Below are 25,033 nucleotides of genomic sequence, written 5' to 3'. Positions count from 1 at the left end.
GGCATTTCTGGTGGCCATCACCTCCATCCGACGCGTGTCGGAATTGGCAGCCCTTTCTTGTCGCCCCCCTTTCCTGGTGCTCCATCAGGACAAGGTGGTCCTACGGCCCCCGCCTTCCTTCCTTCCTAAGGTGGTGTCCACTTTCCACCTAAATGAGGACATTGTTCTCCCATCCTTTTGTCCGGGTCCAATCCACCCTCTGGAGCGCTCCTTGAACAAGTTAGACCTGGTCAGGGCCATGAAGGTCTACTTGGCTAGGACGTCTCCCTTGCGGAAGACAGACTCTCTTTTCATCATTCCAGATGGTGCGTGGAAAGGTCAGCCGGCCTCCAAGGCTACCATTGCTCGCTGGATCAGATCAGCAAATTTGGAAGCCTACCGGGTCAAGCATCGGGTGCCCCCTCCTGGAATTAGAGCTCACTCTACCCGGGCAGTGGGTGCCTCCTGGGCGGTGCATCACAGAGCTTCTGCGCAGCAGCTCTGCAAAGCGGCAACCTGGTCTTCGATCCACACGTTTGCCAAATTTTACAAGGTCCACACCTACGCTTCGGCGGACGCCAGCCTAGGCAGAAGGATCTTGCAGGCGGCGGTGGTGAGTCCGCTGACCTGATGGAAGTTTGTTTCCCACCCCAGGGACTGCTTTGGGACGTCCCATGGTTTCTGTGTCCCCCAATGAAGCGATGGAGAAAACAGGATTTTTGGTTGCTTACCGTAAAATCTGTTTCTCGGAGCCTTCATTGGGGGACACAGCACCCTCCCATTTTCTGCAACTCCTGTTTCTTATGTTTGTTGTTGATTACAGTTGAGTTGTCTGTTCTGTTTTCATTCTGTTTTGTTACTTCTCCTACTGCTTTCTCACTAACTGAGGAAATTAGTGCCGGTCGGTGGGGTGTATACTGCAGAGGAGGAGCTAACCTTTTTTTTGTACATAGTGTCAGCCTCCTAGTGGCAGCAGCATACACCCATGGTTTCTGTGTCCCCCAATGAAGGCTCCGAGAAACAGATTTTACGGTAAGCAACCAAAAATCCTGTTTTTCGTGACATGAAGCTTTAAAATTTCCCCTTAAAGGAATTGATGGGTCTGGGCCGACCATTGTAAAGCAACTCCATACATTTATCTCTTGTCTACCAAACTATATAGTTGCCACAGTGGAGTCAAGCAGTTCATTCTACTGACATTCATCTAATCCATACGTGTCCAATCAGAAGCATCGGTACAGTATGATGGGGTACATAAAACCAAATCCTTCATACGTATAAATGAGATTCAGACAGCCTCTCCATTCTGTAATATATGTGAAGCACTGGCATATAGGAATTATAAAGTGCAAGTTCTTTTTATTAGACTTACAAGAGATAAAATAACTATCTGCATAATACATGATGTGAAAGGCTGGACCTTATATACTAGATATTGTGCTGATACTGGTGAATGAGATCACCACACTAAATAACTGATCACTGTAAGATTCAATCTGATATGCATTGTCTGTGCTCAGTCCCATTTTCACATGTGTCATATTCACTTATATAGACGGAGACGTGATTTTTCACTCAACAGAACACATTTCCATCGCTCCAGTGTCCATGGACCATGTACTTTATACCCTTTCATAGGGTTGTTGGCATTGTGCTTGGTGACGTAAGGCTTGCAAACAACCACTTAGTCATGGCATCTCATGCCATGAAGCTCCCAGTGTTCTTGTGCTGATGTTAGTGTAACTTATATGGGTGTAATGGTGAGATCCAGTTCACTGTTATTTGCATCCTGGGGATGTTTGGAAAGCGGAAACACCCTATCAAGGCGTGCGAAAGGCGAAATGAACGAAAACCAGCTCCATTAACAGTGAATGTTTTATTCTCACGAAATGCTTCAAGGACATACAGAGTCAGCAGTACAGCTTACGAGACGCGTGGCATCGACGTGTTTCAGGGGTCTACACACTATTAATCATTAAAGAAGCCCTTGCCTCCATATTTTGTAATGTGTCTATGTGCATGTAATGTAGTGTGAACCTGGCTTAAATGTGGACTGCTAGTCAATGCTGAGAGAATGGGGGGTTATGGTACCACCTACAGTTACGTGATGAGCAATTTTATTCTCGCTGGCCTGGTCAGGCACCCAGTCCGGTCTTATGTGGCCGCTGGTCTTCACTTCTGTACCAAGCATCCTCAACCTGGTGTCCTGGGCACATCTTGTGTGTTCACTATTCCTCATGGGCCCTCATGACGACATCGAGACCTAGTGAGTGCCAGAGACGTCCAGGATGCCAGGCATAGAATGTTGGGTACAGAAGTAATGACCAGCTACCCTGGAGGACTGGGCAAGATGCTGGAACAAGCCAACTCGAATCAAATTGCTCATCTCTCCTTACAGGTGCCATTAGCCAGATGTAGCAATATTTCTGATATAGAGCAGGGTTTTATGGTGATGGATCAACTTTAAACCTTCTAGAGTGTCTTCAAAAATCTCATCTGTTGACTTTTCATGTGACATTGTCCATCCATCATTTAGGTATCTGACTAGCTTTTGAATGCTTTTTGACTGTGACTTTTCAGCCTCTGATATACAAAGGGAAATATTATTATGAAGATCAGCTAGTGCAAGAAAAAGATTCTATGATGGAAACATGTCCTAGTATTGTGTGTCAATGCTTCTCTCTGCCTTCCTATTCAGGCAATGGTGGGAATTTTACAAGGAAAGGAACTGAGCCGGGAGAACGCACTGATGCAAGACCTGAAGCCTTTCCGCATCCTGATAAGTTTACTGGACAAACCTGAGCTTGGTACTATTGTCATTTTTATTTTTAATTAGTTGGGTTAAATGTCCCCTATTTGTGATCCCTACGTGTGTGTTCAGCCCTGTCATTCAGATTCAGTTGTCTGGAATGCATAGTATTAGTTCAGATACCCCCCTTCTCTGGCTATTTTGTGCCTTAAGGTTTGCTTTACCCACCACTGCTAATATCTGCCGGCGGAACTGACGTCTGCCGAGAAATAAAGTGGATTGTGTGAATAAACAAGTGATTTGGCGCAGATGTCCTTCTGGAGCATTCTTGCAATACCCGGTGTTCCATCTGATGTGTTGTACATGTTCCTGGCATGGGATCATTGCTTTACAGTTGTATGGTTGTTTTGGTGCCAGGGCCTGCGATTCTGGAAGACGTGTTAATTGAAGTGTTCAGAACGTTATATACACAGTGCAAAGCCGAGCTGGATCTACAGACACAAGCCCCGTTCAGCAAGGACCCTGCTCAGCTCAGCAGGTAACAGATCTTGGACGGGATTATACAGATCTGTCTGAAGTTGTACAACTATATTAAACACTGGTCTCACCGGTAACAATAGACTTCTGGAATCATTGCCTGCTATTTATTATGGGTTGTCTTGGATTTTAACCCTGAACCCTGTAAAGAGGTTATCCAGGACTATTTTATTTATTTTTTTTACTATGAACCTAAAAACTGTCTTCCTTTTCTACCCAGCGACAGCTCAGAGCGGTAACCGATGCTCCTAACGGCGATTCAGCTGCTCCACATCAACAGATCATTGGTTTCTGTTCAGATCCGCTCTGTCGAAGGAGTGTGACCACCAAAGTCATTCTGATTGACAGCCCACTCCTCGAAGTTATGCAGCGGGGAGCCAGCTGTCCATCAGCATTACATTTGCAGTCACGCTCCTTCAATAGAGCAAAGAGGAAGAGAAACCAATTCTGTGACAACGTGACATCCGTGGAAGCTGCTTAATCGCTGGCAGGAGCGATCCTTGACCACTCTGAACCGGCAGAGAATGGCACATGACAACAGGTAGGTAGTTAGTTAACTACCTGTCTGTTAGTTCTTAGGCCCATAGTAAAAAAAAAAAAAAAAAAATAGTCCCTAATGACCCCTTAAGGCTATGTTCACGCATTGAGTTTTTGAAGCAGGTTTTTTTTTCTTGCAAATTTTCAACTGCGTTTCACAGTACCAGCAAAGTCCGAGATTTCAGAACTCTCATGCACACAGCTTGGATTTTTTTCCCTGACTGTTTTGTCAAAGAGCTGCATTTTTTCAAAACGCAGCATGTCACTTCTTTCAGTGTTTTTGCAGCATTTTTTCAGCCATTGAAAACAATGGATAGTGCAGAAAAACTGCAGCTATCCGGTTCAGGTTTTGCTGCTTTTGGTGCCAAAACCTGCTGATTGAATTTAATTATTTTTTATGCACTAAACTTTATCAGCATGCACAAGAGACAAATGTACCCTGACAAAAACGCATCATGTATTTTATCATATACAATTAGGGAAAGTGACAAACAAATTCCAAGTGCAAAAAAAAAATATAAATAATGCAATTCCGTCACAATTCCATCCGGACCCTGCTGTCAAAGCAACCGGTTGACTCCCCAAGATCGTATTGTGGGGGGGCATTGGGCACACTAATAAATGGCTGAGCTGGATTGCGATTATAAGAAAAATTGCTAACAGCAAAAATTGTACTTAATAAAAAAAAAAAATACTTGCCTGGTCAATCTACTCCAGCTTTAGTGCTGCCCCTCCTGGGCTTTATTTACGTCTCTTAAAGAAGCGCTCCTCCCATCAAAATGGTATCCTCTTAATATATTGCAGTTATTTTAAATGGCATTGTGTACATACAATTGCTGATTTTGCCTTTCTACCCAGCTAATTCTTCTCTTTTCCATTTGGTCTATGACATCATGTGGTAAAAACCAATTAGCTAAATTCTCCTGTTTCTACATAGAGCTTAGCAGGTCAATATTGACTGTATGAGTCATAAGTCACTGCAAAAGTCCCTGACAGGGGGGAAGGAGGGAACAGCTTGGTCAGAAGTTGAAGAGGGATGATTTCTGCAGGGATAAGAAACTTCCTGTTTCTACATAGAGCAGAGAAAAGAGAAGAATTTACTGGGTAGAAAGGCAACATGACCAATTGTATGTACAAAGTGCTGTATAATATGATGATTGCAACATATTAACAGGATAAAACTTTGATGGGAGTGCTTCTTTAAGTGATGACATAATATAAATGCAACATGACCACTGCAGCCAATCACTAGCGATCTTGTGCCACATGCTCACTAAGGCCAGTGATTGGCTGCAGCAGTCACGTGGATGCTGGAATCTTCTATGAAGTAATATAAGCAAAGACCAGCAGAGTTCCCTGGACTGTATGCATGGGTCTGCAGATTATTAAACAGGAGGGTATTATTTTTTAGTGATTTTTTTTTTTTTAACCTCTTGGGTGCCATAGTAGCGCTATGCTGAAAGGGGTAACAGCACCTACTGCATTGCCTACATGTTGTTTACAATATAAAATATATATTTTTTTTATTTTCTGTTAAGTAAACTGCGTGAAAACAAGAGGACCGCGGAGCTCATTAAAACCGCCAACCTTCTATTTAATTCCTTTGAGCCTTATTACATGTGGGATTACATTGCCCGTTGGTTTGAAGAATGCTGCAGGTAAGTGCAAATTGACTATAAGTCCTGCACTTTATTTTGCTTTTTATTTAATATCACGCGGGCTGTACGGATGATTTATTACAGTGCAAGCATTTTTGGTCCTTTAGGCAAGTAAGCGTTTAACTCCGCTGTGACAAATCTCCTGCAGTTCAGTCCCGGCGCAGACGTATTATTGATATTTTACTTTTACTCTTCTCTTGCACTTTTCAAGTCCTATTTCTTTCTAAATGTCGTGTTTTTAAGAAATATGGTTCCATTTTATGGAGTTAATTTTCAGGGAATTTAACTTGGCAATCTATAACTGTGATTCTTTAATCGAGTTTTGCCTTGGCCGTTTCGTATCAGCTGAGACAACGTCCCACCTACATAGAAATCCCATTTAGTTTTCTGTCTAATACTAATGTAAATGACTTTGCATTCTTATTTTGGAAATTGTGTCATATTCTTTCTGTTAGGAGGACGCTGCACGCCAGACTTCAGCCTCCATCTGATTGCGGTAATCAGTCCGAGTTACCTCTTATCAATTTCTGCTTGCTGGTGGATTTCTTGCTCGATATCGTGTCTTTGGTAAGAATTTCTGCATTCCCTATACAGGGTAATTGACATCAATTTTATGAATCTAGACAATCTGAGCCATGTTTAAGAAAACAAGACATAAGGGCCTAATAATTACTGCTTTTGTACCTTTTTTGTCTTGTTTTCATGGGGGGGGGGGGAGGGGTTTCACTTTTTTATATTCATCTTCCTTTTTTGTGTTTTACCTTTTGACTTTGCGCAAAATCTATCAATCCGGTGTGCCATTCTGAAAAATTTGGTCTACAAATTGACAATTGATACTACAAGACAAAGAAAATTGTCAATATAAAACGCAAATGATGAGTCGCCGCCGTATTGCCCATTTAAACCTTCTAAAATGAAGACTGCAGACCAGCGGTTCAGATTTGTTAACTGTCATTTATTGCTGCTCTGTTTCCATAGAAAAGCACTCTATGAATGTTATATTTTGGGTTCATCTTTATGGATGGTCTGCCAAACCCACCCTGTGCCTGGCAGCAAAAGCCGTCACCAGTCATGAGTACAGATGGCATGGTGTTTTCCTCCAGGGACTGTTGCTGTTAACCCTTTTTCTAAAATGCCGTGACTCCATGTTATTTTCTGTGCTCATCTAATAACTACTGAACCTGCTTTTTCCATCCTTTTCAACCTTTTGCTTTCCTTTCCCAAGCCTACTAGGAGTATGAGAGTGATCTGTCAGGTACTGTATGACTGCCTGTCTTTCTTTCCTTTCCTTCCTTACTTGGACTGCTTTTACACTTACCGTGTTTTTTGTGGGCTGATTTTGCGGCCCCAGTAGATTTCTATGGGGCCACAAAATCGGCCCACAAAAATTCCACGGTGTGCCGTATGGCCGTGAGGGCCGTATTTGCGGCCTTGATAAAACATCGAGCTTGCTCGATCTTTTTCACGGCATATGGACACGGCGCACTGTGACTTCCGGTTTTGCGGAGCGCCGTTTTTTTTTTTCCAATACCATTTCCATAGTATTGGAAAAATGAAAAATGGAGATCCGCAAACTTTTTTGCAGTCCATTATTGTGGCAGACCGTAACAATTGCGGCAATCCGGTCCGCAATAACAGGCTGCAAAAACAGCGGTAAATGTAAAAGTAGCCTTACTGTGCGGACATGAACATATTTACTTGTGCTTTTGTCTAAAGATTTATAGTGGTGTCCTAATACACGTGCATGATGATTGTATGCTAGAACTGCAGAAAAAAGACACTGAATGCACGTTCAAAAATCATATATTGATCTAATGCTGCTAGGCAAAAATTTACAAAACTGAACATGAGGTTCTTAAGTTTAACATTCTGAACAGACTGTATAAAGCCCGCTGCCACGTCACAGCGAACCTCTCAGTGGGTCCTAATTTTCTGTAGCCTCGAAGGTGCAGCGCCGTGCTCCAACCACCGCCGCGACAACATATGTGGCGATTGCAGTTTATTGTCCTGTCCTCAGAGGGTTTAGTAGTGTACATCTTTATCTTCCAAACTTGGAACAGTTTTCAATCAATCAAATCTGAGGGTTTTGGACTCCCAACATCTTCACCAATCAGCCGGTTGTAGCTGCGCTGGTACCGCAGTACCTCCCCATTCAAGTGAATGAAACTCCGCTGCTGTGCCTGTAAACGGTGAAGAGAAGGCGGCACTCGCTGAATCACCATGGCCTCTTCAATCTGCCGATTACAAGTGTTGACAAACTCTGATACTGCAAATCTAATTAATGGCCTATTCAGAGTTTGCAAGTTCTGCCAGTTAGTAAAGCTAACGTTATAATGCGTTCTCTGTTTACTATAAAGAGTATAAAACATGCCATAAACCACTATTAGCGAATCAAAAAAAACTAAGTTAATTAACTAACTTCATCACCATGTTAGGCTATGCTCACACGGCCATTGTTATTTTTGATTTTTTGATCCATTTTGGAAGCATAAAAACCTAAAAGGAACGTCCAGTTAGAGGACGGCTTTGTTTCCTAAAATGTCTTTTTTTTTTTTTTTTTCTCTAATCTTTCATGGAAACTGCATGTTCTCTTTCTTGATTATACAACACATTAGAGGGTTTTTTCAACATTGATAAGTTAGGGGATACTTTTGAGAACTAGAATATACTTAGAAAGAAAAATGTCACTTTTTAAAAATCTTTTCCCAAAACTCAGTTTAAACTAATCAAATCATTTAGTTTTCTCAGCTATGATTATCCAGAAAATGACCATGTGGATCAGTGTAGCAAGCGGCCAAATCAGACATTATCCCCTTGGCCGCTGCCCTGACACAGTGTACTCCTGTGCTGCAGGGTTAGTGTCTGCGCTCCACTGCGTTTTCAGTTCAGGCAGCGCTGACTCTAGGGCAAGTGAGTGCTGTCAGTCAATAAAAGAAAGATGGGGTGAAACGGTGCACTAATCTCTTCCACACCAAAGTGTGACAACACCGCATTCAATCTTAATTATCCAGAAGTCTATTTTCAGTTGGTCAAGAACCATAGACTGTTGTCATATGAGTCTTAAAAATTCTTGAGATTTTTGATTGGCTGCTGTATGCCTCTTATCAAATCCTAAAGCTTATTGTCTGCTATTTTTGCAAGACAGGGGAGCAGGGTCATTGAACAATCGATGTTTGATAATGTTTTGATTGACCGTTGTGTGGGACCTTGTGGCTTGTTGACTTGCAAAACAGAGGAGGAAACACTATGCAAATTGATTAAATATTCAAACCATATGAGTTAAACTCATCCCACCTCCCCCATCACCTGTGGATGATGACCTGAAACACAGATGTGGGTATAATAAAGGATTTCTATAGTTCTGCCATGAATACGAGAGACTCTTAACAAAACCACAACCAGAAACACTCTACAGGACAGCAGCTAGGACATCATGGCTCCATCACGAGGGACACAGATATGATATTTTGTCAGCTTAGGTGGCCACGGCCCAGGCTGGAGGAATACAGATGTGCTCCATTGACCATCACTGAACCCATGGATATGTTTGAGGAAGCCAGGATTTGGACCCTCCGCTCACCTCAGCCCCCTGAATACATTTGGGGAAGCCATGATTACGACCCACTGGTCACCTTGCTCCATGGAGCTATTTGGAGAAGCCAGGTGGTGGCCATCCAATCACCTGGCCACGTACCTCAATGGGCTATCTACTTCCTGAGCGTGTTGTTACCTTCACTCTGTGCGTGCCACAGGTGGGGGTAATCGGCCCTGGAAGCCTCAAAGTTGCAGCTGCTCTAATCCCGGCAAGTCAGCAGAAGGGTGAGACTCTGTCATTTGCACCATCTTGGGTATTTTGCTGGGACTCCTCTATATGTTATTGTCTGTTTTGTGGTTCAAAAAAGTTTTGCCACACTGTATTTTACCATCACTCTGTGTTGTCTGAGCAGTATTACCCCCACAGTAAAAGGAATTCAGGCGTTCAGTGGGATGAGCCGTGGTCCATACGGTCTCGGGCCAGCAGACTAGAGAACCTACTGATCTCCCCCCATGTTACCACACATGGGTACACCCAGCACCCTCATTTTCAGAATAAGTAAAGATCATTTTCTGGATAGTCATAGCTGAGAAAACTGAAGCAACATGATTTACAAAAAAATTTTAGGGCTGCTTTCTTTAAATTGAGCTTTTGGATGTGACAAAATCTCTGATTTCCATTATGTGTACATTGTGAAAGTACATGGCTGTGCGCTTGCCATTATGTTTCTAAAAAATAAATGGAGGATTTGCTTTACGTTTTCTTGGTTCATACTGTATCCTGCAATCAGAGTGCTCTAGGCACTTCTAGCAGTTAAAAATACATGTGCAGCAATGCACTAGGACAACATGTGTGAGGATCAGACTGGTTTTTCCTACATTGTTCAGTGAGTTCCTCTTCAACAAATAGTTTCCCAAAAAATGTCAGAATTCTGATGAGGCTGAAGACCCACACACACACACACACACACACACACACACACACACACACACACACACACACGTCATGCTAAGTCATGTGGCAAGACTCATTAAAGGGTCAATATTTATTTTCGGCTTAATGCTTTTAGTTGCCTGAAAACACTGTGATCCGCATTTACTAGAAATGTCGGTAACCAATTGCCCCATCTTTTTCCCTTTCATCATAGGAGACTTACATAGAGATACAGACTGAACACCTCCCTCAGCTGCTCCTCCGAATGATATCTGCCCTGACCAGCCACCTCCAAGCCCTGGACTTCAAGGAATTGACTGATTCTCTAAGACTCTGCTCGAAGATTCTCAGCAAAGTACAACCTCCACTTTTGTCTTCAGGCGCCGAAGGTTCCTTCCAGCTTTCCAGTGGCCAAAATCACTCGGGTAAAGAAAAGGAGGATCGAAAGGTAAGACTGGTGCTAGCTTATATCAAATGTATTGTTTGTAATGCTGGTTTTAGCTAGATCGAATCCCTTTTCCCATGGAACTTTTCATTAGTCGTGTGGGGGCTAATGACTCCTTAATCTCCGAGAGCAGCAATTCACACTTGCTAGCAAGGGGGGTGCATAATTCCACACGCCTGTGAGGTGATCACAGGACACCACTGGGGTGCAATGACAGCCGGGGGTCTGCTCAAGACTATCCACCTGTAAAAAAAAAAAAAAAAAAAAAATCCCTACACGATACGTCAGCACACTGGGATTAATGAATACATGAGCTGCAATATTGCTGTAAATGTTAAGGTACTTGGCTAGTGTTTTTTGATCAAAGAGCGCAAACTCCATCCAACCATGTCAATGTGTACCTAAGTATGGATGGTAGAGTGCAAACGCCATCCAACCACGTCAAGTTGTACCTTTTAATACGGATGGTACCTTACCACTAAATATCCTACCTCTCCGTGTGCCAAACCAGCCTCATGTAAATGGGTGTGAAAAGGAAACCAGGTGTACCATGCAAGTACACATGTACTGAGTGCACATGTGCATTAAATTAATACTAAGCTCAGCAACCTTATCCACCCATCTTCCCCATACAAGGTTTTAATGGCATGCTTCGCCTCCTTTTCACTTCCCATTCACATGAGGCTGGTTTGGCACATGGAGATGTAGGGCATATAATAGTTCTATAATCCATATTAAAAGGTACACCTTGACATGGTTGGATGGCTTTTATGGTCTTTGATTAAAAAAAAACCACAAAAAAAACACTATCTAAGTACCTTACGTCTTTAATGTTTGCAGCAATATTGGAGTTCATGACTCATCGTGTATGTGTAGATTCTCCTGTGAAAGCCAGGATTTAGCTGGCATTCATAGGAGACTGTGATTTTATGTAGCACAAGCAATCAGATGATTGCAGGTTCAAGTCTCCTAAGGGGACTAACAAAGTAAAAAATGAAAAAAGTTTTTAAAAATATGAAAAAAAAAAAATTACGTTCAAATCGCCTCCTTTTGTGCCTTTTAAAAATAAAGCAATGAAAAAATACACATATTTGGGATTGCTGCATTTGTAAGGCTACGTGCACACGTTGCGGAACTCCCGCAGAAGTTACCGTGGGAATTCCATTCCGCGGAAAAACCGCATTTTAAAAACTCTCGTAAAAACTAGCGATTTGCAAGCGGAATTAGCTTGCAGAATGCTAGCGTTTTCCAAGCGATCTGTAGCATCGCTTGGAAAACTGATTGACAGGTTGGTCACACTCGTCAAACACAGTGTTTGACGAGTGTGACCAACTTTTTACTATTGAGGCTGCCTATGCAGCCTCAGTAGTAAAAAGATCTAATGTTAAAAATAAAAATAAAAAATGGTGGCTGCCGGCAGGTCCCGTTCCCAGTGATGCATTGCGCCAATGACCTTTGATGACGTCGCGGTCTCGCGAGACTGCGATGTTATCAAAGGTCATTGCCGCAATGCATCACTGGGAACGGGACCTGCCGGCAGCATCGCTGAAGCCTGGGACACTGCGCGGGACATAGGAAGGTGAGAATATGACGATTTTTTTTATTTTAATTCTATTTTTTACAGGGGTATGGTACCCACAGCCCGGAGGACAGTCTCCTCCTACGGACAGTGGGTACTATCCGCAAATGTTCTGCTTACTTTTCGCATGGTGTGCACAGCCACATGCGGAAAGTAAGCAGAACAATGCCTTCCTATGTGGGCGTAATCGCCGTAATTCCGCAAACTAATGAGCATGCTGCGTATTTTTCCGTGATGCGATTCTGCCGTGGAAAACTCTGCAGCATTAGCACAGCATTGCGGAATCCCATAGGATTGCATGGGATGCTGTTTTTTTGCGTTTTCGTTGTAAAATCGCTCATTAAAAACCGCAGCGAAAACGCGAAAAAAACCGCAACGTGTGAACGCAGCCTAAAAGTCAGATATAGCAAAATATAACATAGATTAACCTGATCAGTAAGCGGTGTAATGAGAAAAGTAAAGTGAAACGCCAGGATTCTTATCCGTCGCTACATTGTAATAAAATGCAATAAGGGGCAATTAAAACATCATAACCACCCCAAAATGGTATCAGTTAAAACATCAGCTCAGGGTCTGGATGTAGCAACAGCTATCTTCATATCTTCAGGACTGAATTAGCACATTTCATTTTTGTTTTTTTTATTGTTTTATTTTTTGCTTTGTTTTTTATTTCACCTATTAATTCATTTTCTGAAATGGAAACACAGTATCCCACAATGTAAATGCATAAGGCAATCAATCTTCATTAGAAGGTTAAATCCTTCCTAAAAATGACCGAAGATTTACATTTGAAGCTAAGCACCAGGAATCGGATAAATGCCAGCGGTTTGCCTTTTTGTCATTTTCCAGTCTTTTCACTAAAGGTTTTCTTGTAAAATAAAAAAAAACAGTATCTTGTAATTTGTGTATAGCTAGGTAACATTTCAGTAAAGGTTGGTACATGATATTGTAGTGTAAACTGAAAATATTGTGTTATACATTAAAGGAGTTGTGCCAAACTTCAATCACTGCCTTCGGCAGCCATGGTCTGTACTTGATGACCATTTTGGAATGGACTGTCACTGACCATTAATGCACGTAATCTCTGCTAGTATGGAAACCAAGAGTGGGTTCCTTAGCGGCAGGGGTGTTAACAGGTCATCTTTTGTTATTTATTTTATTTAATTACACCTTCTGCGGCTCTTTTTTCAGTTTAGACTGGATTCACATGTCCATTCTTCACGGACCATGTATAGGCTGCAGTATCCAGCCTGACCTCCTGGTCTCCTGACCTGGACTAACTGCCTCATATATATCTATATCACCTTATGGTAACCAAGAAAATCTATGCAAAAAAGTCTGGTACCACACAATGGTGTAAAGTTATAAAAGCAACATCTTTATTGATATAAGAAACACACTAATACAAAAGAAAGGTGTCAGACCATGGATAAGGGACTAAAAAAGTCCATAAGAAATCCCACCATAGCAAATTGTCTGCGACATTTAGCACACCCACATGATATGTGTAATGTCACAGTCACGTGTGTCTGGACGCAGCGAGTACCGCAAGGCGAACCCATAAGACACCAGTGACGCTGGATACACCGCCTCCTGTGGGGTGAATTTAAATAATAAACACGTGCAGCTGGATACACCGCCTCCAACTGGCGAATTTAGACATTACACGTGTATACAAGTCTGGAAACCCCGCCTCCAGTAAGGCGAATTTAAATAATAAGGGAAACCTGGGAAACATTAACAATGGTGGGCCCTGCGATAGGGAAATGGAGACCTCCTGAGCTCCCCTGAGCCAGTGTCCCTGCACTCCTAACGTTCCCTATGCCGGTTCCGCACCGGGCGCGCAACAGGAACCTAAAAACCCTAGCTCGTCCTGACCTAAACCCTCACTAGGGAATTGGTCGGTGCGGAAACTAATCCCACCACTGCACTAAAACACACATGAGGAAAGATGACAAAACAGGGGAAACACCACTTAGCTTTGCTCTGTTGCGTACTCTCCTAGCAACAAAGCCCACCACCTGCGTGCATCTTCTCCTCCATCACCATAACTGGATCCTTCACCATAGTGCAGCCTTGGAGCAGAGTCCACCACCAGTTGCAGAAGTCCAGTAACAGAGTCCCAAAGATGAGTTCAGCTCCTGCCCAAAAAGTCAAGCATGCTTGAGTCCAGCTCTCAGCAACCAAGTCCCGCATGCTGAGTGCAGCGCTCTCCATAGTCATCACTCCACCAAGCCATGCAAGCACTTCCTGCCAACACCATATACTGTGACTCCACCACGCCATGCCAGCCCTTCTTGCAGACCACCTAGCTGCCACTCGTCCCCTCTGGCTGGGCTGCGCAGGTCTCATGTTCAGCTCCTTCATTCACCCAGGCTTCCTTGTGAATGACTAACACACAATCAATATCACCAACAGTGATTGAACCCACCTGGCTCCCTTTTATAGAGCCTAACACCTGATTTGTAATTGCGTGCACATTAACCCTAAAACTAAGGTGCGATACCACTCACCACCACCGGGGCAACTTAGAATGAACGACACCACGTGTAATAATTCTAATGGCCACCGGGGGCAATCAACCCACTTTGGCACCAAGCAAAAGGAAAAAAGTTCAATTTGCGCATTTAAACTGTCAGATCCAGCCTGGATCATGACATGTGGTACCAGAATTTTTTGCATAGATTTTCTTGGTTACCATAAGGTGATATTGAATTCTGGTGGTATATTACCCTTAATTGGGGATTATGTGATAATTGGGCACTTTTTGTGATTACAAACTCATATACATATAGTCAGGAGACTCGAGGTCATTCCAATACATGGACATGTGAATTCAGCTTTATACGTCTTCCATACACCTATGAGGAATTGTTGGCAAGCCCTGCAACTTGCTGGATGTTTGCAGTGTGTAATGTATGTACAGTTAGGAATCTGCTTTTCTTGTTGATTCGAGCGTTCAACAGGTGACAAAAAGTTTGCGATTTGTTTGGTTGCGGTCACGGGCCATCTTGAATTAACTACTTCTCTCAATTTTAAGGAGAGAACCACTGGAGCCGACAAGCGGGGATTGAATCCTAATAGTGTGCACATTACACACTGCTAGCACTGATTTAAAAAGGAAACAAAACCATATCTCTAGAAACATGTGGTGGCTAAAAAAAAACAAACTACATACTCCAGGTAGCAGCGGTTATAAAAATAAACTGTTTTTGACCTGGTGTTAAATCCTCTCTAAAGGATGAAAACCTGTAGTGATTTTCCAAAGGTCCCTATACTTATACATAAAAAATATAAAAAGAATTGCTTTGTTTCCTACATTACTGCAGACCTCAGTCCTTGATGTCACAATTTTGGAATGTTTGGTTTGCACTACCAGTTGGTTCACGTGACAGAATCTGCCTATGCTTTGTTTCTTTATAGCTGAGCAAATCTGTAATCAATCTAATTCGTTACAAATTCAGATTTGCAATTTTGTTCGCGTCTGAGGGCCAAGAGTGGGTTACAAGATTAACTCCTATAGTCGATTCTCTTTGGCCCTTGCATTACCTCCCACATCCCAAGTGACCGGGGCTTGTCAGCGACGGTGCCATAATAAAGAAAACCTAGACACTGCTGCAAGGAGAAGGCAACTAAAAAAGAGCCGATTAGAGGGCCTGGTGGCAGAATTGGCAAGAGGTGGACTATATAAAGGAAAATTCACCTGCCACCTTAGATGTTGAGGTGGATGCAGATTGGATTTCTTCATCACATTGACATTATATGAATAATTCAAACAGAATGTGTTGTTCATACAAATACACTTCCGGGAGTTCCACGTTATCAGGTTTGTTCAGGATTGGAACAAAAGCCTGCAAGCCTAGACAACCCCTTTAAATCTGTGAGTACGATCAACCCCCCTCCTCCCCCAAGCCACCTATATGTGCATGTAAGTCAAAGATGCATAAAATGGTACCGTGATATCTAGTATCTGATGTCTTATTCCAGAGATATCCATGTTTTTCTTAATATGAAAATAAGCTGTTAAGATCTATGGGCCAGACATAGATCTCCCTGAGAATTTGCCTCCAGAAATTATACTAAATGAAAGTGTACGGCTTGGTGCTTAGAACTGTAGCCTTTTAGGGCCCCCGTCACACATAGCGACTCACCAGCGATCTCGACAACGATATGAACTTGTCAGGATCGCTGGTGTGTCGCTACATGATCGCTGGTGAGCTGTCAAACAGGCAGCTTCACCAGCGATCAGGACAGGGACAAGCGGGTAACAAGCGACGCACGTCGCTTAGTTACCCACTGTGTACCTTAGTTACCAGCGCGCTGGTAACCAAGGTACACATCGGGTTTCTAAGCGGCGCGCGGCTCTTAGAAACCCGATGTGTACCTTGGTTACCAGCTCCCTGCACCAGCGCGCTGGTACCTAAGGTACACATCGGGTTTCTAAGTGCCGCTCGGCGCTTAGAAACCCGATGTTTACCTTGGTTACTAGCTCCAGCTTGCTGATCGCTGGTCTCCCGTCTGCCACACGCAGCGATGCATGCTGGCCAGCGGGAGACCAGCGATCAAAAAAATGTCCTGGCCATTCCAGGACGATCAGCGATACCCGGCAGGGGGGCCGGTCGCTGATCGCTGTCACACACAGTGATCTCGCTGGTGAGATCGCTGTTGCGTCACAAAACTTGTGACTCAGCAGCGATCTTGCTAGCGAGATTGCTGTGTGTGACGGGGTCTTTAGGGCCCTGTCACACATAGCGACTCACAGCGATCCCGACAACGATATGAACTTGTCAGGATCGCTGGTGTGTCGCTACCTGATCGCTGGTGAGCGATCTCGCTGGTGAGATCGCTGTTGCATCACAAAACTTGTGACTCAGCAGCGATCTCGCTAGCGAGATCGCTGTGTGTGACGGGGGCTTTAGTGTTGGGTTCAAATCCCACCAAAGACAACCTATGCAAGGAGTTTGTATGTTCTCCCTGTGTTTGCGTGGGTTTCCTTCCACACTCCAAAGACCTACTGATAGGGAATTTAGATTGTGAGCCTCAAAGGGTATGGCGCCAATGATGTTTGTTAAGTGCTACGAAATAAGATGGTACTATTAATCAAAGCATAATAAATAATAGTGGGCGTCACCAATCTGAGACATGTAATGACTGACAATCTGCTCTCCTGATCTACATATCTCTCATCGGTAACTCCCCCCTTTCATGTAAAATAAGCTCTGGAGGCAGATTCTCAGGGAGATTCCGCCCATAGTCTGGAATAAGGGTCCCGTTACACAGAGACACACCAGCGATCCCGACAACGATTTGACCTGTTCAGGATCGCTGGTGTGTCGCTACATGATCGCTGGTGAGCTGTCAAACAGGCAGATTGGACCAGCGACGACGCGGGTAACAAGCGTGCACGTCGCTTAGTTACCCGCTGTTTACCTTGGATACCAACTCCCAGCCTCTGCTTACAGCGCTGGGAGCTCGCTGATAGATGGTCTCCCGCTGCCACACGCAGCGACGCGTGCTGGCCAGCGGGAGACCATCGATCAAAAAATGGCCCAGGACATTAGAGCACGATCAGCGATACCCGGCGGGGGGGGCGGTCGCTGATACGTGTCACACACAGCAAGATCGCTGGCGAGATCACTGTTGCGTCACAAATCTTGTGACTCAGCAGCGATCTGGCTAGCGATCTCGCTTAGTGTGACGGGGGCTTTAGACCTCTGATTGCAAATATCACGGTATAATTTTATTCAACCTTCAATAACCTACATGCCCATATAGATGGCTTAGGAGGGGATGGTCTTACTGATGGATTCTTTAATTCTATTTTTTTTTTTATATATTTAGTTTCACACAATCATTCATTTATTTCCTAGTTGTCCCCGGGTTCTGAAATTCCAGGTGATGTGTTTGAAGATGGAGAAAACCCGCCAAGCAGCCAATCTTCAGAAAGTGGATTTACAGAATTTGTACAATACCAGGAAGACAAAGTGGATGATATTGACCGAGCTCTGAATGATGGGCAAAGTGCAGCTGGTCTGCCCTTGGGAAGTACTTCATCAGAAACTGAAACTGCCTCCACTGTAGGCTCTGAAGAGACGATTGTACACCCTTGTAAAAGCCCAAAGGGAACTACAACACGCAGTATAAATGCGGCACAAAAAACAGCGATGCAGTGCTGCTTGGACTATTTCCAGCAATTCCTCACAAGACTTATTACTCTGTACGTTCTTCCGAAGAATGTGGCGCCTAAAACACTCACATTAGAACAGCAATCAGGAGGTCAAGCAGATAGCGCTAAATGGGAGGGCACAGAAAACACTGACGAAAAGAAAATAAACAAACCGATTTCTCCAAAAGAATACCGTTCAGCCTTCATTGCTGCTTGCCAGCTATTCCTTGAGTGTTCCAGCTTTCCTGTGTATATTGCAGAAGGCAGCCACACCATAGACATTCATTCAGATAAAGGAGATGGGGGTAAGTGTAAACAGTCTTAGATCTACATAACTGCAACCTGCGATATAAAAAATTCAATGCAAAGTGTATCTGCCAATTAGGCACTTTTGTGAAAATGTAAAGGAATTGTATAATTAAAAGCACCCAGACAAATTGTGCTCTGCTCTATTTCCCTCCCCTATTTTATGTCTCGCACAGAGAACGCCAAGTCTAACATTTTCTGGGGACATGATCTTTTTTTTTTATTTCCACCTGTATGACACCTACTTATGATTGGTCAATGCCCTTCAGGTGAAAAAGTACACGCCCCCAGAAACCGATTTATGATAGGAGAGTTGAAGGAGGAATTACAATCTAAATTTTACAAGCTTATATCTGCACAACAAAGATGAGAAATTAAAAAAAATAATGGTTTGCTCAGGTGTGCAGCCACTATTCCATTATGTGGCCAGTTTAAAATGCTACAGCTGGTGAAACGTCCCTTTTAAGAGATACAGGCACATCTTTCAGCTGCTTTGCACCAATGCAAGAAATTTATGGCGTACATTGTCGTACATTGCGCCACTTTTGTGGTGTAAAGTATGATACATTTGGTGGAAAGTGCTTGGCCACCCCCCCTTCCTGTCTGAACTCCACCAGCTAATTTTGGAAAAGTTGGTGGAGTTGGCCACAATTGGTGTCAAAATCAATAGTTATGTCTTAATAGTTATAAGTCTTTTGGAGGTGAAAAAAATCAGACCTGTTTTCCAAGAGTAATCCACTCTTGGATATATTATATACCATATATTAAATTCAAATTATCCATCATTGTTAAAGTCCCGGACAACCTCTTTAAGGGTTTTGTGCTTGTCTACGTGTTGTATTCTATATGGAGTGGGAAGGGCTCTTTTAAGGTTAAGGCTGTGTGCACACGATGCAGATTTGCTGCGGTTCCGCAGCAGATTTTACCGCACAGAAACGTTGCATATCCGCATTGTGATGTACAGTAGCCTTAAAATCAATGTAAAAAAAAAAACCGCTGTGCAGACGCTGCGGATTTTTCCGTGGTACAAAATCCGCAGCATGTTACTACTTTTGTGCGGTTTTCCATCTCCCCGTCACCAAATCCGCAGGGGGAAAACCGCATGAAAACCGCATGAAAAATGGAAGAAATCCGCAGGAAAATGCAGGTCATTTGACCTGCGGATTTCTTCTATTCTGCGCGGAAAAATCCGCAGGGCCAAAAAGTCCGTCTGCACTCAACCTAAGGGTGTCTTCAGTAGTAGCAGTTCAGTCGTAAGGTAGATGATGGTCCACCCAGTATAAGTGAAGGGATTGAATAAACTTCCTCCTCTTCTGTTTCTTTAATAACTTTCCTTCATGCAGTTGACATTGATTTGTTTGTAACTCGCCGTGACTTGTAGCCTAATTTTCTGCATCTTGTATTGTTGTGTGTAATGGCCTATGCAGTATTAATATACGTTACTTCTGTCTTTAGTGGATTGTGAGAAGGTACAGCCACCAGTGTGGCTTCAGACCCTCATGAACGCCTGCAGCGCTGCCGTTGACTTCAGTGTACAGAGCGTTGCCATATCTCTTGTTATGGACCTGGTCGGCTTGACGCAGTCAGTTGCAGTTGTAACAGGAGAAAATGCTAATGGCCTAGAAGCTTCTCAGCCCTTGAGCCCAAACCAAGGCAGAGTGTCTGTAGTTATCCGGCCTCCCCTCACTGAGGGCAATTTGCGGTATATGGCTGAGAAAACTGATTTCTTTAAGGTAGGTGCAATCATTTCTGAATTGTTGGATATTGATATATATTTTACATATTCTTACCATAAATGTAATTTGATGTTGCAGTCTCCTATACTATGTTTTTGTTTTTTGGCTTTTACTGTATCTGTTACCGCCCTGTTCTATTCTGTTTTCAGAATGTGGCTGTAACACTGTGGCAACAGATGGGTGACCGGACCCCACAACACCATCAGAGAAGTGTCGAACTTTTCTATCAGCTCCACAACCTGGTCCCATCTTCCAGTATATGTGAAGATGTCATCAGCCAGCAGCTGACGCACAAGGACAAGGTACATGTGTGATGATAAACACAGTGGACTCTAACGTTTTTGAACATTTCAATAAACCATTTTTTTTCACAGAAAATTAGAATGGAGGCTCATGGTAGATTTGCAGTCCTGTGGCACCTGACCAGAGACCTTCATATTAACAAGTCCTCCTCCTATGGCCGAACTTTTGACAGGTTTGTTATTATTGAATAATGCAGTATTAAAAAGAACAAATGTTAAAAGGGGGGATATTAAACACCAGGTGCAAACAATAATGTAGGGGGGCTGTTGAATTAGTATTCATTACATTGTCACCTCACCAATTAGTCACACAGGATGTTACAGCCGTCATCATCACTTTCCTCCTTGAGGTCACAATCTAAATTCCCTATCAGTATATCTTTGGAATGTGGGAGGAAACCCACGCAAACATGGGGAGAACATACAAACTCCATGCAGATGTTGTCCTTTGTGGCTTTCAAACCCAGGAGCCCAGCGCTGCAAGGCCACAGTAGTACAATAGTTGTCTGAAGAAAGTTCTGCCACGCTGAATGCCATTGGGTGCTTGAATCAACAATATCTGCTTCTGGCAGCTACCTTTTGTAATTGCTGATCAATGATGTCCCAAGAGTTTTTCATGGGAGGCAAGCCGGAGACACTTTAGGCCATGGTAGCACATTTAGGCCATGCAGGCTGATCACAATAACACAAGCAACTTTCAGCCTTCCTTTGTCTTTTTGAGTAATTACTACTGGGAAAATATTACATTTCCTTGTGAAGGCCTCGTTATAGCTTTGCTCATGTAGTCTCCAGATCAATCTATACCTGTCATTGTGTCTATGACAAAAGCGGGACATATCTCTGAAGAGCATAGACCCCCATTCTCGCCTTTTATTGCCCTCTTGCTCTGCATGATGATTACCTTTAAGAACGGTGGTATGAGGTCAACGAAACAACTGTAACTGGATGTCTGACTTTTAGCCTTCTGATGGTTTGTGTAGACACCGTTTGACGCCTTAAGGCCCCGTCACACATAGCAATGCACCAGCGATCCCGACAACGATATAACCTTGTCAGGATCGCTGGTGCCTCGCTATATGATCGCTGGTGAGCTGCGAAACAGGAAAATTTCACCAGCGATCAGGACCAGCGAGGAAGCTGATATCCAAGGTAAATATTGGGTAACTAAGCGAGCGCGTTGCTTAGTTACCCGCTGTGTACCTTGGATACCTGCGTGCTCGCGTTGGACGCTGGTATCCAAGGTAAATATCGGGTAACTAAGCGCGCGCTTGTCACTTAGTTACCCGCTGTCTACCTTGGATACCAGCTCCCAGTGCGAGCACGCAGGTATCCAAGGTACACAGCGGGTAACTAAGCGACGTGCGCGCTTAGTTACCCGATATTTACCTTGGATACCAGCTCCCAGCGTCTGCTTTCAGGCCTGGGAGCTCGCTGATCGTTGCTCTCCTGCTGCCACACGCAGCGATGCCTGCCGGCCAGCGGGAGACCACTGATCAAAAAACGGCCCAGGACATTCCTGCACGATCAGCGATATCCGGCAGGGGGGCCGGTTGCAGATAGGTGTCACACACAGCGAGATCGCTGATGCATCACAAAATCAGCGATCTCGCTGTGTGTGACGGGGCCTTTAGGCTTATTATGTGACGTTTAAGTACAGAATGAATCACCAAGTGTTATGAGACCATGTGGGCAATGCCACGGAGAGCTCTTGACAAGGGAATGTAGCCTCACTCTTACTCCCAAGATTATGGTATTGTGTGGCGTAATATATTTGGTAGCCAGACTCCTTCTAGTCTTCATTCTCACTACACTAACAGCTGAGCGTTACGTTAATTGGATTGTGGAACTAGTGGTGCAGCCTTTTCTCCAAAGTGTCCTATGAGCCATTTTGCAACACAACAATCCCTGATCAGAAATTGACAACCTTTGATAACCTCAGTGATGGCATGCCAAGTTGTGTAAGTGCATTTATTTCTGCATATGACTTTTATACTCAGTACTGAGTAAATTGAGATATTAATGAACTGTATTTCCATTTTTTTTATATTTTGCATATCATTAGTATATTTAGCAATCCTAGGACTTAATTCCACGACATTTCCCTCTTGGTGTTACAATTTCAATGTGTGTGTATGTATGAATGTGTATCTCACAAAAGTGAGTACACCCCTCACATTTTTGTAAACATTTTATTATGTCTTTTCATGGGACAACACTGAAGATATGACACTTTGATACAATGTACAGTAGTCAGTGTATAGCTTGTATAACAGTGTAAATTTGGTGTGCCCTCTAAATAGCTCAACGCACAGCCATTAATGTCTAGACCGCTGTCTGCAAAAGTGAGTACACCCCTAAGTGAAAATTGCCAAATTGTGCCCAAAGTGTCAATATTTTGTGTGGCCACCATTATTTTCAAGCACTGCCTTGACTCTCTTGGGCATGGAGGTCACTAGAGCTTAAACCATAAATCTACAGTTTTTGTAGGATCTTGGCAGAGAGGTTGTTCCTAAGGCATTGGAAAATTACCCACACATTTTTCTGTGGATGTAGGCTTGTGCAAATCCTTCTGACTCTTCATGTAATCTCAGACTGACTCATTTATGGTTAGATCAGGGCTCTCTGAGGCCCATAGCATTACTTCAAGGATTCTTTGCTCTTTATGCTGTAAATAGTTATTAAAGACACACTCCAATCAGGTTTTATTCTCTTAATATATTGCGATCATCATATTATAGAGCACTGGGTACGTACAATTGCTCATTTACCCTTCTACCCAGCTAATTATTCTCTTTTCCATTAGGCCTGTGACATCACATGATTAAAAACAGACTAGCTGAATCCTTCTAAGCTTTATGTAGAAACAGGAGGTCAATTTACACTGCATGAGTCATAAGTCACTGCAAAAGTCCCTGGCAGGGGGACGGGAGTATCAGCTGGGTCAGGAATTGAAGAGGGGAATGATAAATGCAGGGACAAGAAACTTCCTTTTTCTACATAAAACAAAGCGAAGAATTAGCTGGGTAGAAATACAAAATGAGCAATTGTAAGTACACAGTGCTGTATAATGTGATGACTTCAATATATTAAGGGGATAGAAACATTGATGGGAGTGCTTCTTTAATAATATTTGCTTTATGTTTTGGGGTCATTGTCTTGCTGCAGAATAAATCTGGGGTCAATCAGACTCCTCCCTGATGGTGTGATATGAGTGTATAAGTATCAGTACGCTGCCTGTATTTCTTCGCATTGAGGGCACCATTATTCCTGACCAAATCTACTGAAACTCAACGCTTTGATTTTTTATTTTTTTGCATTTTTTAAGGACAAGTGGTGACCAAAAAAATGCATTTCTGGCATTTTAATTTTTTTTCTCACAAAGGCATTTTAAAAAAAGAAAAAAAACAACTTTTTTTTACTTTTTTTTAATCCACTGAGAGGACTTGGATCTACAATTGTCTGATCCCTTATACTACATAGTATTGCAGTATATAGTGTAAATCTGTTTCCTTTAGCGCTCAGTATATAGCTGAGCTTCAGAGGAGCACTAAAATGGTGGAGACGGGGGACTTCAGCAGACCCCCAGCTGCCATAGTTAACCCATTAGCTCCCTGTGGTGGAGTCACAGGGCACCAATGGAAACCGGTAATCATGAGCAGTGGCACATATACCATTTAAATGCTGCTGTTAGAGATTGGCAGCAGCGTTTAAATGGTCAACAGCTCTCATCTCCAGCCTGTTTGTTAGAGACAGACGCCGGCTATGTAATATAGCCAGTACCTGCCGCGTGTCGAGGGGTTCCTTCTTCAATGTGCTATGGTCTTGTGGATTTCTAATGTGTATAGTTTGGGTAGGGGAGATTTGGCTTGTAGTGTATATGCAGTAAAATTAGTTTTTATGCTAAATTAAAGTCATTTTTTCATCATTTTTTTCTTTGGTGGGGAGTGTCTTTTATTGCACTTTATTTTCTTATATTTTATATTGACATGTATTGTTACATAATATATCCCCAGAGCTGTAGAATTCCCTCTGGAGGGCATTACATTTGATTTTGTTATTAGTGCTCGTTTTTCATTGTAAGGATGGGTTTACGCTTAGTGTTCTCCGATGAGCAATATGGCACAGTTTCTGTCTAAATCCCCGAGAATCCGTATTCCGACAGAGACCTGACGGAGCCATTCTCTTGAATGAAGCCAGTGAAGTCACTGTGGATGCTGTCTGGCCTCTGACCTGGAAGTACGCGTCTTTTTCAATCCCCGACTTAGTACCCTCAGAGAGCACTGTAATTATGTGAACCTAGCCTAACTTGAGTCTCAGTCCTAGGAAAAGCATCCCCCTGCTGTACAACAAGTCCCTGGCAGAGCTTATGTGGGTATGCTAAGACTTAGCTGATTTGCAGACACCCACTGATCATGTTATTCCTGTGACCAACAGAAATGCCGGCATTATCGATGCTTCCTTTCTCTATGTAGTGCTCGTTTAGCCCTGTGCAGACTATGGCAGTGATACACTGCTTCTGTCGTCTCTCCAGGGTCCCTTACCAAGACCTAATTTTCATCTGATCCGTTGCA

At 43.2% G+C, this 25,033-nt stretch overlaps 1 protein-coding gene across 3 annotated transcripts in view; it reads left to right on the top strand.

Moving 5' to 3' along the window:
• DOP1A (DOP1 leucine zipper like protein A) overlaps positions 1–25,033 on the top strand; it is a 120,468-nt gene that overhangs the window by 47,729 nt on the left and 47,706 nt on the right. For 2 of the 3 annotated variants that reach the window (XM_073589669.1, XM_073589667.1), the window contains exons 9-18: positions 2,678–2,786; positions 3,146–3,266; positions 5,341–5,460; positions 5,916–6,027; positions 6,686–6,715; positions 10,143–10,376; positions 17,823–18,423; positions 19,880–20,157; positions 20,310–20,462; positions 20,535–20,635. In XM_073589669.1, the coding sequence (XP_073445770.1) occupies positions 2,678–2,786; positions 3,146–3,266; positions 5,341–5,460; positions 5,916–6,027; positions 6,686–6,715; positions 10,143–10,376; positions 17,823–18,423; positions 19,880–20,157; positions 20,310–20,462; positions 20,535–20,635 (1,859 nt within the window). The remainder of the gene's footprint in view (positions 1–2,677; positions 2,787–3,145; positions 3,267–5,340; positions 5,461–5,915; positions 6,028–6,685; positions 6,716–10,142; positions 10,377–17,822; positions 18,424–19,879; positions 20,158–20,309; positions 20,463–20,534; positions 20,636–25,033) is intronic. The other variant, XM_073589670.1, reaches the window with a different exon arrangement.

The sequence above is a fragment of the Dendrobates tinctorius genome, unplaced genomic scaffold (assembly GCF_039654945.1).
Source record: "Dendrobates tinctorius isolate UK_male_01 unplaced genomic scaffold, ASM3965494v1 ptg000111l, whole genome shotgun sequence".
Taxonomy (NCBI): Eukaryota; Metazoa; Chordata; class Amphibia; order Anura; family Dendrobatidae; genus Dendrobates; species Dendrobates tinctorius.
Note: the sequence above shows the minus strand (reverse complement) of the source record. Positions and strands in the feature narration are given on the sequence as shown.